This window comes from Schistocerca gregaria, chromosome 3 (assembly GCF_023897955.1).
Source record: "Schistocerca gregaria isolate iqSchGreg1 chromosome 3, iqSchGreg1.2, whole genome shotgun sequence".
Taxonomy (NCBI): Eukaryota; Metazoa; Arthropoda; class Insecta; order Orthoptera; family Acrididae; genus Schistocerca; species Schistocerca gregaria.
The window spans coordinates 311,334,204-311,350,110 of record NC_064922.1 but is presented as its reverse complement, the minus strand read 5'-3'; the positions used below and the strand labels follow the sequence as shown (position 1 = coordinate 311,350,110).

The window sequence follows — 15,907 nt, the reverse complement described above, 5'->3', positions numbered from 1 at the left end:
CAAACTACCGTCTTTCAGTTTAACTTCGGGAAACGCTGCGGATCAGCAAGTCGCCAAAACCTACACCAAAAAACAATATAGTAGGAAGATAAATACTGTTAGTGTTCTCTTCTTTCTCTGTTTACCATGTGTTACTTCACTCGCAACAGCATCTTTACGTCACGCGAAAAAGCCAGCTTCCGGTATCGGTAGGTTCAGTTTACCCTTTATCCTTGTTGCTGTCTTTTTACATGCTAGATTTTGTAAATTAGTTTTTGAGACGCAAATCAATTGCGAGATCGCTGACTTCGTCGACTTTTTAGCATCGAGTAGACTCGTGAAGCCAGTCATCGACCGCTAAACATAATATACAACTTGTCATGTCATGAAAAGATGCCAATTATACGAAATTTTAACTGGAGTTCGAGTGAAATAATATTGTAGATGAGATGTAGTTACGGCAGATACCTCATATATAGCCAAATGTGTGAGTTTGCACAGAAAATGTCGATTTAAATACCTGTATGTATACGTAACTCACTGTTAACAGTAGACTACTACTGATGAATAGCAGTCTGTCATTTCTCGGTATAAGTAAGAATCCAAGAACCATGTTCTGCTCAGCCCAACTAAGGAAATGAAGTGAAAGTTACACAGTTCCTAAACTTTAAACAACTTCATAATCACTATAGAAGAAAATGTTAGAACGAACTGGGGAAAATATATACTGTTTCCCGTTGTCAACAAAACATCGAGATGAAAGTTTTCTCAGGATAACATTTCACCGTACAGATGCACAGGCTTTTTATTACTGTAGTTGTAGTTAGGTCTGCACTTAAAATGCACTTCTTTTCACTTGAATGTTATTGCTGCTGAAATATGTCAGAAGATGAAACAGCTGCGTGAGTTACACCCACAACAAAATACCTGCCCGTCTACGAACTATTACTTGCAATAGCAGAATTACTGATGGACTGTTGAGGAGTGGCCATGTTGCATGGGGGATTGGAGAGGGAGGGTGGAAATGTCACAATTAAGAAAATGTTCCGGGCATGCATTTCACCTTAAAACTCGACGTTTCGTCCCCATCTGCGGAGGACATTTTCAAGGGGGACCGTAGCTTTTTTCAATGTCCTGTTCACACCCTGGCTCACTAGGCGAGCGAAACGTATAAAAAGCCAGCACTCATGTTTGTTATTCACTTCGCAGTTTAACGATATATGCTTCTTCCGCGCCATCGTTGGACCACAAGTTTCAATGGCGACGTAGACACAAGGCAGGCGATGAGGCGTCGCGGCGATGGTAAACCTGTACCTGAATGTAGCAGTCGGGCGAAGATGGTGCGGCAGGCGTGTAGGAGGCTGACGGCGTCCATGACAGGCGGACAGGTAGTAGACACAGGTAGCCGGAGCACTCAGAGGCAACTGGCGCGCCGCTAAACTTAGCGCCACGGCGGCAGCGGGTCAAGGGCTGCCCCGCCGGCCTCGTCACGTGAGGCGTGGTACCCGCAGCTGGGTTCGCAGTAAACAAACAGCCGAGGACGGCGCAGCCCTGCCTGCTCGCATTGCCGCTACCTCTTCCGCAATTAACCGAGACGTGGGAGGGGAACCCCCGAAAGTCCACGCTGAGTGAACAGACGAACAAATGGTTCAAATGGCTCTGAGCACTATGGGACTCAACTGCTGAGGTCATAAGTCCCCTAGAACTTAGAACTACTTAAACCTAACTAACATAAGGACATCACACACATCCATGCCTGAGGCAGGACTCGAACCTGCGACCGTAGCGGTTGCGCGGTTCCAGACTGTAGCGCCTAGAACCACTCGGCCACCCCGGCCGGTAATTAGCATAACAAAGTAAGACAAAGCAAAGATGACGTTCTTTACAGGAAATGCTCAATATGTCCACCATCATTCCTCAACAGTAGCTGTAGTCGAGGAATAATGTTGTGAACAGCACTGTAAAGCATGTCCGGAGTTATGGTGAGGCATTGGCGTCGGATGTTGTCCTAGAGATGTCAGCCGATCAGGATACACTTGCGAATTCAGGTAACCCCAAAGCCAATAATCGCACGGACTGAGGTCTGGGGAGCTGGGAGGCCAAGCATGACGAAAGTAACGGCTGAGCAGACGATCATCACCAAACGACGCACGCAAGAGATCTTTCACACGTCTAGCAATACTTTTATTTTTGTTCTAATAAACCCCCATGTCATTCCAAGCATGTGTGTCAATTTTTACCTCTCTGTCTACACTATTCCGTGGTTTATTAAGTTTTCAAATTTATACTGACTTTTTGATCACCCGGTACATGTGTATAGGAATTAGCTTATTTTAAATTGTCTAAACTTGTAAATACTTTGACTTGTCCTATATCCCTGTAAAAAGAGATCTAGGGATGAATAAAGCTGCTGCTACTACTACTACTACTACTACTACTACTAATACGTCTGCTACAGTGGAGATATTCGAGGCTATAGCACAAAGCTTCCCAAACAATCCAGGGATTTCAAGTAGTGGGATAAAGCGTGTCGTGTGACTTGTAAATTCAGTATGCAAAGCGATCATAAACTTGCGATGATAATAATAGAAATATACTTATCTTCGACAATGTTAACATATATCACGTATTAAGTTACTGACCAGTCTGATGAAATCAAGTATTTTGTGCATGTAACATTCGACAAGTGAATGTACATGAGAACAAGTGCCCTTCTACATGCGCTAAACAGATCTTAAGTATCACACAGACATCACTGGCACACACAGATTCGAAAATGGCTGCAGGTCGATACTTGGCAGTAATGGCCTGTATTCAGGATGGCCAGAAATAGTCTGAAATGCTTGTAAGGGCACTGCAGGGAACGTTGTGATGAGACATAACTGCTAATAAAAAAATTCAATACGTTGGGCCGTTTGCGAGTTAATTGGTTTTGAAATTATCCAATCAGGACACAGCGCGGGCGTATTCAAGAAGCCTGCCACAGACGATGTCGCCAAATGTGCTCTTCATTTGGTTTACGATAATCGAACAAGAAAGCGATACAAAAATTGGACATGGGACGGTGGTAAGGATAGAACCCGAGCCAAAGGGTGAGCAATCTCGTACGGTATCATATAGTCTATGAGAACAACTGATTGTATCTGGCGGGCAGCATGAATTTGCACGCGCAACGGCTTGATAAGCTCACTTCAATGCTAATTAAATCGGAAACGGTGCAATATATCGAATTTTATTCTCAACAGTTATTTCTCAGCACAATATACCGTGCAGCATCCTTACAAGAACAGTGTACAAAACGTCATCTTACATCACAGACTTTGACAGCCTAAAGTGTTTTTTTTTTTTTTAAGATGATTTCATCAGTCGGTTCCAATCATGGTGCTAAAGTCTCTCTTCTGCTGCTGCACACTGGCGCTCTCAATCAGTCTATATCCTAAAAAGCTTTTAGAACGGGTATCTGAGAGATGGTACACTTTTCCTGCATCTGTTTCTTTGTTTCGTTCGTGACCTGTGTCCCTTATGATTTATTCGAAATACAACAAGCCTAAGGCTAGTATACAAGGTAAGGATGCAAATCTCCCTACCGCCTCAGACAAAATTGCAGCTTTAAGAGAAAAGGCAATTGAAACAGAGGTTGGATGGATATTTCTCAACTCTAGATGCACTGGCCACCTGTCAAGAGCCTGAATAACCACATTACACAGTGCGCACCGCTGCGTGACGTGCAGGAAGTGTGTCAGTGAGGTCTGGATGTGGAGCCATGCCAACTCTAGTGCCGTAGATTCGCGGTTGAGGATCCATGCTGCGAATAGCCCGACTGAGGTGGTCCCACAGATTTTCGATTGGGTTCAAATGGCTCAAAGCACTACGGGACTTAACATCTGAGGTCATCAGTCCCCTAGACTTAGAACTACTTAAACCTGACTAAGCTAAGGCCATCGCACTCGTCCATGCCCGAGGCAGGATTCGAACCTGCGATGGTAGCAGCAACGCGGTTCCGGACTGAAGCGCCTAGAGCCGCTCGGCCACAACGGCCGTCTTTTCGATTGGGTTTAAATTCGAGGAGTTTGGTGGCCTGGGGAGAGCGTTAAACTCATCCTCGTGTTCTTGGGACAACGCACGTACACTGCGAGCTGTCTGACAGACTGCAGTGTCCTGCTGGTAGATGCCATCGTGCCGAGGAAAAACAAACGGTATGCTGGGGTGGACACGGTCCCCCCAGGGATAGATGAATATTTGTGTTGGTCCACTGTGTCTTCCAGAGCAACGAGATCACCTAGGGAATGCTACGAAAACATTGCCCAGACCATAATGCTCCCTTCTCCCGACTGGACCCTTCCGACGGTTACTGCACAGTATTTGCTTGTAGACGTTTCACGCCGTACACGTCAAGGCGTGATTCATCTGAGAAGGCCACCTGTCGACACCCAGTGGACGCCCAGTTGCGTTATTGATGTGCAAATTCTAACCTTCGTCGCCGATGAACAGCAGTCAACCCGTTGTGCGTGAAGTAGGAGCCTACTGCAGAGGCCCATACGCAGTAACGTTCTCTGATCACTGTAGGTAGCCCCTTGGTTCATGTGGGCGGTCAGTCCTCAGCGCGTCGTCTCGCGGTCGCGTTTTCGCTTTCCGATCTCGGGGACCTGGGTTCGATTTCCGGCGGGGTCAGGGATTTTCACCTGCCTCGAGAGGACTGTGTGTTTGTGTTGTCCTCTTCATTTCATCAAATTGGCGAGGTTGGTATGAGCAAAGGTTGGGAATTTGTACGGGCGTTGATAACCACGCAGTGAGCGCCCCACAAAGCAAACATCATCAGCATCATCATCATCATCATCATCATCATCGTCATCATCTGGGCGGTAGGATGCCAACAGTTGCACGTCTATTAGCTCGTACACGTCTCTCGTTCATTCCTGTCATCAATATATGAAGATTGTATCCGTTCTTTCGGACATGTCTAAAAGAACAGATACCACGGTGACCATGCAGCTCTCTTAGAATGAAATGATAATTAAATCAAGACCCTAAGCTGTTGACAGGCATTTGTATACCTCAAGGGGACAGTTGAAAATGTGTTCCCCGACTGCGACTCGAACCCGGGATCTCCCTGCTTACAAGGCAGACGCTCTATCCATTTGAGCCACCGAGGGCACAGAGAATAGTGCAGCTGCAGAGATTTACCCCTTGCATGCTCCCCGTGAGACCCACATTCCCAAATTAATGCCCACGCACTACATTCGTAGTGCCCTCGGTGGCTCAGATAGATAGAGCGCCTGCCATGTAAGCAGGAGATCCCGGGTTCGTGTTCCGGTCGGGGAACACATTTTCAACTGTCCACGTTGATGTATAACAACGCCTGTCGACTGCTTAGGGTCTTGATTTAATTATCATTTCATTCTAAGAGAGCAGCATGGTCACCGATGATATCTGTTCTTTTGGGCATGTCCGAAAGAACAGATACCATCTTCATATATATTTAAGGCTAACCGGCCATTGACCTTCTTCTTCTGTGCTGGATGCACACGCATTGCCCGAACTCTTACGGGACTCGGTAAGATTGTCTGCCGCGAGTAATGAGTGTAATGGGTAGGGGCACAGCTTAGGGTCTTGATTTAATTGTCATTCCTGTCCTCAATGTCCCGTGGCGCACTGTAGTTGTCTCGGCGCCGGTTTTGGATAGCGCCGTTTTGCCATACACGGTACACTCGTACTCTATCCACGGCGGGACGCTAACAGTTTACAAATTCAGTCTTTTCTGAAATCCTTTCACTCTTGGCCCGAAAGTTAATCATCACGTCCTTTTTGATGTCAGTTACATCGCTTCGTTTCTGCATTATGACGACGACTGCAATGTTTTCAGCGTCACCCCGGCACGCTTTATATACCCTTCACTGCTAGTGCTGGCACCTGCTATCTGTGAGTGGCTGACGTCGAACGTAGGCGGTGGTCACATTAACGTGACTGGGCCGTGTGTAAACTAGTATTACTGGATAATATATCCTTTTGCACTTTCTAGTACTTGCGAAATTTTACTTGTTGAAGAGTAAAGACTGGTACACCCTACAAACAGGCGCACTTTAAAACTTAAGTATCAAAATCATATTTATGGAACTTCTTGATTTCTGATATAAGTTCGTAGGCTTACACGCCCGGTGTCATTTTGGATAAAATAATTTTGGGTATTGGGCCGCGTCATTGTAACAACTAAACAGCAACACGGCCGACGTTTCGACCTACTTGCTGCGGTGCTCTTCAGGGCCGTTCTAGATTTCTATTCAGAGAGAAAACCCTCGTCTAAATAAAATGGCACTCACTGATTTTCTGCAATTTTATACAACATATTGTTGTGGAAGTGCATTTTCTATTATTACTAATACAAAAAACAGTTAAACGTGGAAGTTTGAGAAAGACTGATAAAGACGTGCGCGTGAATTTGTCCTACGTTCTAGCTAATAAGTTATAACACAGATTAGTAACGCTCATCAAGACCATGTGATTCACTGAATTCATAACAGTATTGGAAAGTTTTATACATGTGAAAAGATGTTTAATGAAAACTTATAGTGTACTTAAAATTGAAATATAAAAATTAATGAAACTTCCTGGCAGCTTAAAACTGCGTGCCGGACCGAGACTCGAACTCGGGATCTTTGCCTTTCGCGGGCAAGTGCTCTACCAACTGAGCAATCCAAGCACGACTCAGGCCGCGTCGTCACAGCTTTACTTCTGCCAGTACCTCGTCTCCTAACTTCTAAACTTTACAGAAGCTTCTGTAGAAGCGAACGCCGGGATGGTTCCTACCATAATGGCACGGACGACGTTCTACCCTGTCCTTATCAAACTAGTCCGAAAGAATATAAGTATGAATTACTTTTTTGTTCTTAACATGCCCAACATCCTTACAAAAGTGATGCACAGCTGAATACTGCTGCTGCTGCTGTTAGTAATACTAGGACCACTAACATAGCGAACATTCTACAACACGCTGCAGCTTTCATAACACATGCATTGCGATTTCCCATAATAACCATAACAAATTTAAGTTCTTCATTCGATTCTCAACTTCTGAGTTCATATGTTGGTTCCATTTCATAATGCTACAAACTGTCCGTCATCTGTAACTTAGCATCAATTGCTACAAGATGGTATCTATTACAAGTAGACTCGTCACTCTTCAATAATATTTATTATAATTTGCCAACTTATTCGTCTACCGCGTGTGTATCGGCTACAGTTCACTCTAATGAAGAAGTAAGAGATGTCACTGCAGCCTGCCCGTTCTTTGAGCAAGACTTTCCCGCAAACTTATTTTTGTATCCCGCCTGGAAGGCGGCGCGTGGGTCTGCTCAAGTGATTTAGAGAGAAGGCCGAATGTAGGAAGCTAGGAGGAGCAGGTGAGGTAAAGGCGTCCTTTAGACTTTTCCACGCATTACTCTCTACAGCGATAGGCATCCTTGTTGATGCTGCTTAAACTACATGGTCCACCTATTGGCGGACATCAATCCTTCGACTTTATGAGGGTTTTAACTCTGCTGGGTACACTTTGAATGAGGTCTCTGAATGTCTATGGAGGAAGGGCAGCCCTTTCTTCTTCAAGAGCCCAAATCAGAAAAGGTCTGGAGCGAAGTCGACGTTCTCATTCATCCCAAAGATGTTCCATTGGGCTCAAGTCGGGACTCTGGAAAGGGCAGTCGATTTAATGGATGTTATGGTCCACAAACGACTGCCTCGTAGATGCTGCTTCACAATAGGGTACCCTGTCATGCTGATACAGTCATCTACAAGCTGCTCCTCTACTGTACGCAGTACGCAGTGCTGTGAAGTGGGTTATATTCTTCGGCATTTAGCTTTCTATTAAGCGCACTTTACAGTTGGCACTATGTATGATGGCATTTGGCACTCGCCAATCCGAAACGCTTCCATCGGTCTGTCACAGGGTATAGCGTGATCCATCACTCAGGATGACTTGTTTCGAGTCATCCACTGTCCAGTGGCATAGCTCCTTCCACCACATCAAGCATCGGTTATCACTGAGTACAGAAATATGTGGTTTACGAGGAGGAGCAGGTCGACCATTGGAACCCATTATTTTTAACTCCCTATTCACAGTCACTGTGCTGTCTGGACTGCTAGTGGCGCTTTGGACCTCAAGAGTGATTTCTTCCGCTGACTTAATGCACCCTCCTTCCTCAATGCTGGACGTTACCTGTTCGTTAGTAAATGAAGTCTGCCTAGTCTTGATGCTGCTGTTGTTTGCTTCGCTTTTCCACTTCACAATCATGTGCCATAAAGTAGACTAGGGCAGCGTTAGAAGGGTTGAAACGGTCGTGATTGTTTTGTTACTTAGGCGAAACACAGAGAACATACAGCGTCTGAAGTCACTGTGCTGTTCTGACCGACACACTATTGTTACTGTTCTTCTACTGACTCTCGTCATATCTACACATGTGCTTTGGTAATTATTGCTGTCAGTAAGCAAAACACAAGCTGGGTGGAACGGACTACTTTCACAAATACAGAACAACGGCTGTAGACTGAAAAGGTATAACTTCTTCATTCTCTGCCTTTCTTCCCTATGTACAGAATGTTCTAAGCTTTACATTTCTACAAAATAATGTATATGTTGTCTAGTACTTACCATTTTTCAATTTATTGCTGTTTACAAGGTCTCCCATCAAATCCTTGTTCTTCTGCAACAGACAGAATCGAAAACATTCGAATTAGTTCACGTAACGGTGAATTATTTTAACAATATAGTTAGGTAATACACTGAAGCGTCAAAGAAACTAGTACAGACATGCGTATTCAAATACAGAGATACGTAAACAGGCAGAATACGGCTCTGCGGTCGGCTACGCTTATATAAGACAACATGTGTGGTGCAGTTGTTAGATCGGTTACTGCTGCTACAAATCGAGGTTATCAAGATTTAAGTGAGTCTGAACGTAGTGTTATAGTCGGCGCACGAGCGATGGGACACGGCATCTACGAGGTAGCGATGAAGTGGGGATTTTTTCGTACGACCATTTCATGAGTGAACCGCGAATATCAGGAATCCGGTAACACATCAAATCTCCGACATTGCTGCTGCCGAAAAATGATCTATAAGAACAGGACCGACGACGACTGAAGAGAATCGTTCAGCGTTACACAAGTGCAATCCTTCCGCAAATTGCTGCAGATTTCAATGCCGGGCCATCAAGCGTCAGTGTGCGAACCATTCAACGAAACATCATCGGAGCCGAGGGCCCACGCGTATACCCTTGATTATTGCACGACGCAAAGCTTTACGCCTCTCCTGGAGCCGTCAACACAGACATTGGAGGAAACACTTTGCCTGGTCGGACGAGTCTCGTTTCAAATCGTATCGATCGGATGGACGTGTACTGGTATGAATCCGTGGACCCTGCATGATAGCAGGAGGCTGTTCAAGCTGGTGGAGGCTCTGTAATGGTGTGGGACGCGTGTAATTGGGGTGATATGGGACCCCTGATACGTCTAGACACGACTCTGACAGGTGACACCTAAGTAAACAACCTGTCTGATCACTTGCATCCACTGATGATCATTGTGCATTCCGATGGACTTGGGCAATTCCAGCAGGACTCTCCGACACCCCACATGTGCAGCCTTGCTACAGAGTGGCTCCAGGAACACTCTTCTGAGTTTAAACACTTCCGCTGGCCACCAAACTCCCCAGTCATGAACGTTATTGAGTACATCGGGATACCTTGTAACGTGCTGTTCAGAAGAGATCTCCATCCCCTCGTACTCTTAAGGATTTACGGTCAGCCGTGCACGATTCATGGTGTCAGTTTCCTCCAGCATTACTTTACACATTAGTCGAGTGCATTCCATGTCGTGTTGCGGAACTTTTGCGTGCTGGCGGGGGCTCTACACAATATTACGCAGGTGTACCAGTTTCTTTGGCTCTTCAGTGTATATAGGCTCGTTTATCTGCCGTATGTGGATCATATGCATGTTGCACACACTCATGTGGCTTCTTGAGAGTGTAATACGCAGGAAAAGGAGACTATAACCACTGGACGAAATGCCATACGTTATCCCAACGTCGTACGCACAGCAAGTACGTGAATCATTAATTGAAATAAATCTACTTAGTTATAGAGGTTTATAGCTCTGAAATGTTTAATGGGAATAAAATAAATCGTAACTGGTTACAATAAACTGACATTCTGCACCCAGGCGATTGTGCAGTTTTCGAACAGTTGCAAACATCGGGGACAATTACAGTTCAAGTTGAAATTTATGCGTTAAACCTACCGATATCGAACGTCGTCCTCAGCCCGTGACGCAATGATAATGTGGCGTTTGACGTCCTATGGCCTCATAGAGAGATAAAAGACGACATAGGCAATACTTATTTTCTTCGGTACTACTTTTTGGAATGTAGCTTGTTGTTTACATGTTTCTGTGACGGAGCCCGAGGTCAACGTAGTTTACAAGGCTTGTGAGTTGGCGAAATCAACGAATGTCATGTGATGAGAATAGCTATAATACTTATTATGGGGAGTTATTGGATTTTGACGAATGGTGGTATACAGGGTGGTCAGAAATAACCCGGAAAGCTTGTAACGATACTGCAGAGTAGGTTGTGCTGAGAAACAATTGTTAAAAAATTATGTACATTGTGCTGTTTCAGAGTTATTTAGCACTGAAGTTATCCCTCCCAGCCGCTGGTAGTGCAAATTCAAGCGGACCGCCAGAGACGGTGTCGCCAAACGTGCCTTCGTTTGGTTTACTAATACTGAAGAAGAGAGCGATACAACAACTGGAGATGGGCCAGTAGTAAGGATCGAAACGGAGCCAAAGGGTGAGCAGTCTCTTGCGCTATTATTTCCCGTATGAGAATAACTGACGTTAATTATATCTGGCAAGCAACTAGAATTTGCGTGCAACGGCCTATTTGGTTAACGTCAATGTTAATTAACTCCGAAACGACGCAAGGTATCGAATTCATTTCTAAACAATTATTTCTCAGCACAGCCTACCCTGCAACACCTTTACATGCTTTCCAGACTGTTTCTGGCCACACTGTATATCCGTCATTTCGATGAAGTCATGGTCAGAATAGATTGGTGGTATCGGCAGATTCAGTATTTCCCATGTAGTAATCAGACTGCTGTTAATCCGTTAGAAAGTAAGTCAATATACCCTGTACGGAATTGTAAACGAATACGTCAGTATTTGCGAACTTTGGATGACTCATGACCTGTCCTTAGAGGCATGCAGGGGGGAGAGCTTTTGTGATATTTGGAAACTGGAGGAGAGCATCTGGTCGATTTGAAGCTGTACGGATGGCCGTTAGTATCGCCTGGATAGCTCAGTCGGTAAGAGCACTGGCTCTGACAGGAAACACCTTGGGTTTCAGTCCCGGTCCGGCACACAGTTCTCTTCATCCAGGAAGTTTGAATTGGCGTATCAGTTTTGCATTACTGAAGGTATTATTCGATGAACTCTGCAGAGAGGAGTCTATGGGATGTGCAAAGCAGATATCTGTAATCCATTTCATGGAAATACTGATCGTAGCGATACCATTCCTCCCACTTGATCATGACGTTATCAAATTGCAGACATACAAAACTATTCATCAAAGTGCGTTACTGGAGAAACGCGCACTGTAATTAGTATTATATGACATGACGTTCGTTGCTTTCGCCAACTGCGAGCAAACAGATTTCAACCTAAACTACATCGCTGGCAACTCTACAGAACTGTCTGTAACCACGACTAATGTAGTAGAAAAATAACCATTGTCAATCCCCAGCTCTGTTTCCCATCTGCGCCTTTATGACGTCACATGGCATGACATCATTGCTTAACGCATTAAGGCCGGCATTCAACCGAAGCTCAACCGACCAATGAATCTATAAATGTATTATTCCGGAATGATCGTGTCAGGCAGTGTACATATTGCCGCTTTTGGCTGTTATACCAATCTACTGTGAGCAGAGAAAATTCTATTAAGATTTCATCTTTAATCTGCGAAGATCACGAAAGAAAACTAGTTATCTTAACATGTGACAACAAGCAGTAGATTGCCAATCACCGGTGCAGATTCTTTACCGACAGACGATGAAACACGTATAGTGAAAAATATTCATTTGCTGAAAGCTTAGGACTGAAAAAACAAAATAACAAACAGCTGCTGCGGAAAATGACCACTCAGTCACACAAGTTGTAAAGCACATGGATCTCACTGCAATTCTCTCTATATATCCTCCCTCCCTCTCTCTCTCTCTCTCTCTCTCTCTCTCTCTCTCTCTCCTCCCCCTCCCCCTCCCCCTCCCCCTCTCCCCCAGTACACATAACCACACTTACATTCACACACACATTATGCTATTGTTGATCGATACCACCCTTACTGACGTCTCACTGTTGGCAACGGAAACGCACGTTTCCGTCGGACACCGACAGCAGTCGCACGAGGATCCGGTAAATCCAATGATGCACGCCCACTGAGCCACATTTCCAGAGGCTTGGAATATGAGCGCCCTTTGCCGCCGCAATACAGGACAACTGGCGGCAGCTACACGCCCCAGTCTCAGTCGCACTCGCAGTCTTCAGTTTAGTCAGCCTTTGACATTCCGCTCATGCATTAGTCGTGGAAGACTCACATTGCGTGACATTCTTTAGTTTCTCCTTGTAATAGCTGCACTTTATTGCTGTTTTTCCTTTCGTAAAGCTTCTTTGCGATGCTTGCAGAAAGCTACAAGTTAAGTAAAAGATGGTGATTTATGGCTGAGGGTGCTGAACAGGAAGGGCATCAGCGAAGTTAAGTAAAATTTCTGTTTACTGTATTCACGTGTTCACTAATCATCTCTGCCCCTTTCCAGCTTCCCTATGACGACAGCTGCTAGACCACTCTGTAACCTAGATCTCCTTATCGTTGTGTGCGAAGTAGTACACAACACATACAAATCTATTTTGTAACTAAAATCTTTGTTTCTAGCAAATGGCTTTTGACGAATCTCTGCAGTTGGTTTTTAGGGTTTCGTACCTCAGTCAGTGAAAATGGAACCGATGTAGGGTAACTCTACTATCCATTTGTCTGTCTGTCTGTCTGTTTAAAAACTCTTTTCTTCAGGAATGAACAGACGTATCACGATGAAATTCCTTAGACTCCTACAACATACTAGAGTCTATGATCCCTTGGCAGTGTAATAAATGTAAGCTTTTAAGTCAATGCAATCAAAAGATATGGCCATTTACGTCACATATTTTGATATTCACTAACTCACTCATCAAAACCTGTAGATACAACCCATTGACCTGGAATCATGAAATTTTGCAAGAAGCAACCTTAAATAGTACATGTAAACGAGGAAAAAATCCGGAAACTATTATTTTGTAATTTCTTTTGTCCACTGTTATCTGATTTTAAACTAAAAATTAAAACATTCTCGAAAATTCTGAAACGTCTGCAACCGATATCAATATCGCTAACAGGCAAAAATCGACGAGATTCTTGATTCGCGGGATGGATGAACTCTATACACGTAATTAAGTGTGTACCCCACCCACAGAGAGCGAGTCCTACCTCGTACCTTGTCAATTTTTGTTACATTTATAGTGTGTGCAGCTAACAGCAGTTTATTCAGAACGAACAGAAATTTGCATAATTGTTTTCGTGGAGCGAACTGTAAATTTGAGAGCTCTCTAATGTTCTCTGTCTTTTGGGCTATATTAATTCGGAAAGTTTTAATTATACCCTCGAAAAAAAAAAGATTGGTATTTTATTAGTTTTTGTCTTCAGTACATATCTGCTGTCCTGGTACTCACTGGAATTCTTGCACACCACAATACTGTAGTACACCGCTACAGGAGCCATAACGAAATTTCACAGCCCACTGAATGATCTGTATTTGAAGTGGAAGAATTTTACGGAAATCGACACTGAGTTGGTGGAAGTGTGGGGCAATCATACAGCATAATAAGAGATAGTGTTTTGGCGGCGCACACGGTTACGGGATGATTTAAAAAGTCTAAATTACGTAAATCGCAGTGGGAGATCGTATTTCTGTGGTGAAACCGGAATCGCAACAGAAAAGGAGATCGCGGTGCTCGAAGAATGATCCTCACACTCCAGTTGACAGTCTAAAACGTGAAAATCACTCGTGTATCAGTTTTTAACATAAAGCACGACATTTTGAGTACGCCAGAAATCACCGCTCACTGGATTCCGTGACTGCTCGGGGTAATTCCAAAAGCACGTCGAGCAGTGATAGTAACGGTGTGTGGCCGATCAAGAGGACTGCTTTATACACCTAATTATCATGAACGAGTGCTGGGTTATCATTATGACACCGAGACAAAGGAGGTAAGCAAGGACTGAAACATGTGGATCCACCAATGCCGAAAAAGGCGAAGACAGAATCATCGTCAGGCAAGGTTATGTTAAGTGTTTTTTGGGACTGCCATGGGGTGGTCCTAAGAGACCGTGCGCTTAAGGGGCAATCCGTTTCCTGTACGGATTACTGGAGGCTGTCAAGACGAAGCGTTACATGGGTGTTTTTTCCCTCCGAAAACACCTCAGCTTATTCTGCAGAGGATATGCTCACATATGATACTTCTCTGTGTTACCATGTTTTACCTCACCCCCCCCCCCCCCCCCTCCATTCTACTATCAAGGTACCGGTTCTCTTTTCTCCCTTTCCTCTTCTCACTTGAAGAATCTATCACGTGGAAGGCATCTCCAGAATGATGACGAGATGATTTTCGAGGTGGAACGTACCCACAACAGACAACGTGCAGACTTATAGCTCATACGTCCGGTAAATCATCCGTTGTTGGGAAACAAGTGTTAGACTGAAGGGTGAATTTGGAGAGGAGGACCGACACCGTTGCCAAGTTTCACAGTCAAAACTTGTTTTTTTTCTTAGGTGATAATTAAAACTTTATGACTGCCCGTTGTACTTGAGGTAAAGTGTTATACGAAGGCGATTTTCTTTATATAAAATATGTAACAGCTTTGCTTTAACCTGAGACAACTAAATATTTTGAAAACGACATATCGTAAGAAAAAAAGTTCTAGGTGAAAAGTTAATATTATTAAAGGGGATGTCTGTGTTACAAATATCCAAGTTCTAACCAGTTCTCCTGCGATGGCGGGGTCTATTTTCTATTTTCAAATGCAATTTTTATAGCATACTCGTTTTATATGCCAAAATATACGTACCTGTTACACAAATCACAAAATTTGTTCGTGGTACATCTACATCTACATGGATACTCTGCAAATCTTATTTAAGTGCCTTTAGAGGGTTCACCGAACTACCTTCACAATTCTCTATTATTCCAATCTCGTATAGCTTGCGGAAATAATGAACACCTATATCTTACCGTACGAGCTCTGATTTCCCTTATTTTATCAAAAATGGCTCTGAGCACTATGGGACTTTACATCTAAGGTCATCAGTTCCCTAGAACTTAGAACTACTTAAACCTAACTAACCTAAGGACATCACACACATCCATGCCCGAGGCAGGATTCGTATCTGTGACCGTAGCAGCCGCGCGGTTCCGTACTGAAGTGCCTAGAACCGCTCGGCCACTCCAGCCGGCACCTTATTTTATCGTGGTGATCGTTCCTCCATATGTAGGTCAGTGTCAACAAAATATTTTCGCATTCTGAGGAGAAAGTTGGTGATTGGAATTTCATGAGAAGATTCCGTCGCAACGAAAAACGCCTTTCTTTTAATGATGTTCAGCCCAAATCCTGTATCATTTCTGTGACACTCTCTCCCATATTTCGCGATAATACAAAACGTGCTGCCTTTCTTTGAACTTTTTCGATGTACTGCGACAGTCCTATCTGGTAAGGATCCAACACCGCGCAGCAGTATTCTAAAAGAGGACAGACAATCGTAGTGTAGGCAGTCTCCTTAGAAGGTCTGTTACATTT

General features: G+C 44.2%; 1 protein-coding gene across 4 annotated transcripts in view; it reads right to left on the bottom strand.

The window, feature by feature from the left end:
• LOC126354710 (rap guanine nucleotide exchange factor 4) overlaps positions 1-15,907 on the bottom strand; it is a 1,235,035-nt gene that overhangs the window by 272,422 nt on the left and 946,706 nt on the right. For 2 of the 4 annotated variants that reach the window (XM_050004554.1, XM_050004556.1), the window contains exon 4: positions 8,621-8,672. In XM_050004554.1, coding sequence (XP_049860511.1) covers positions 8,621-8,672 — 52 coding nt within the window. Of the gene's footprint in view, positions 1-1,293; positions 1,437-8,620; positions 8,673-15,907 lie in introns of those variants that run through there. The other 2 variants (XM_050004555.1, XM_050004557.1) reach the window with 2 other exon arrangements.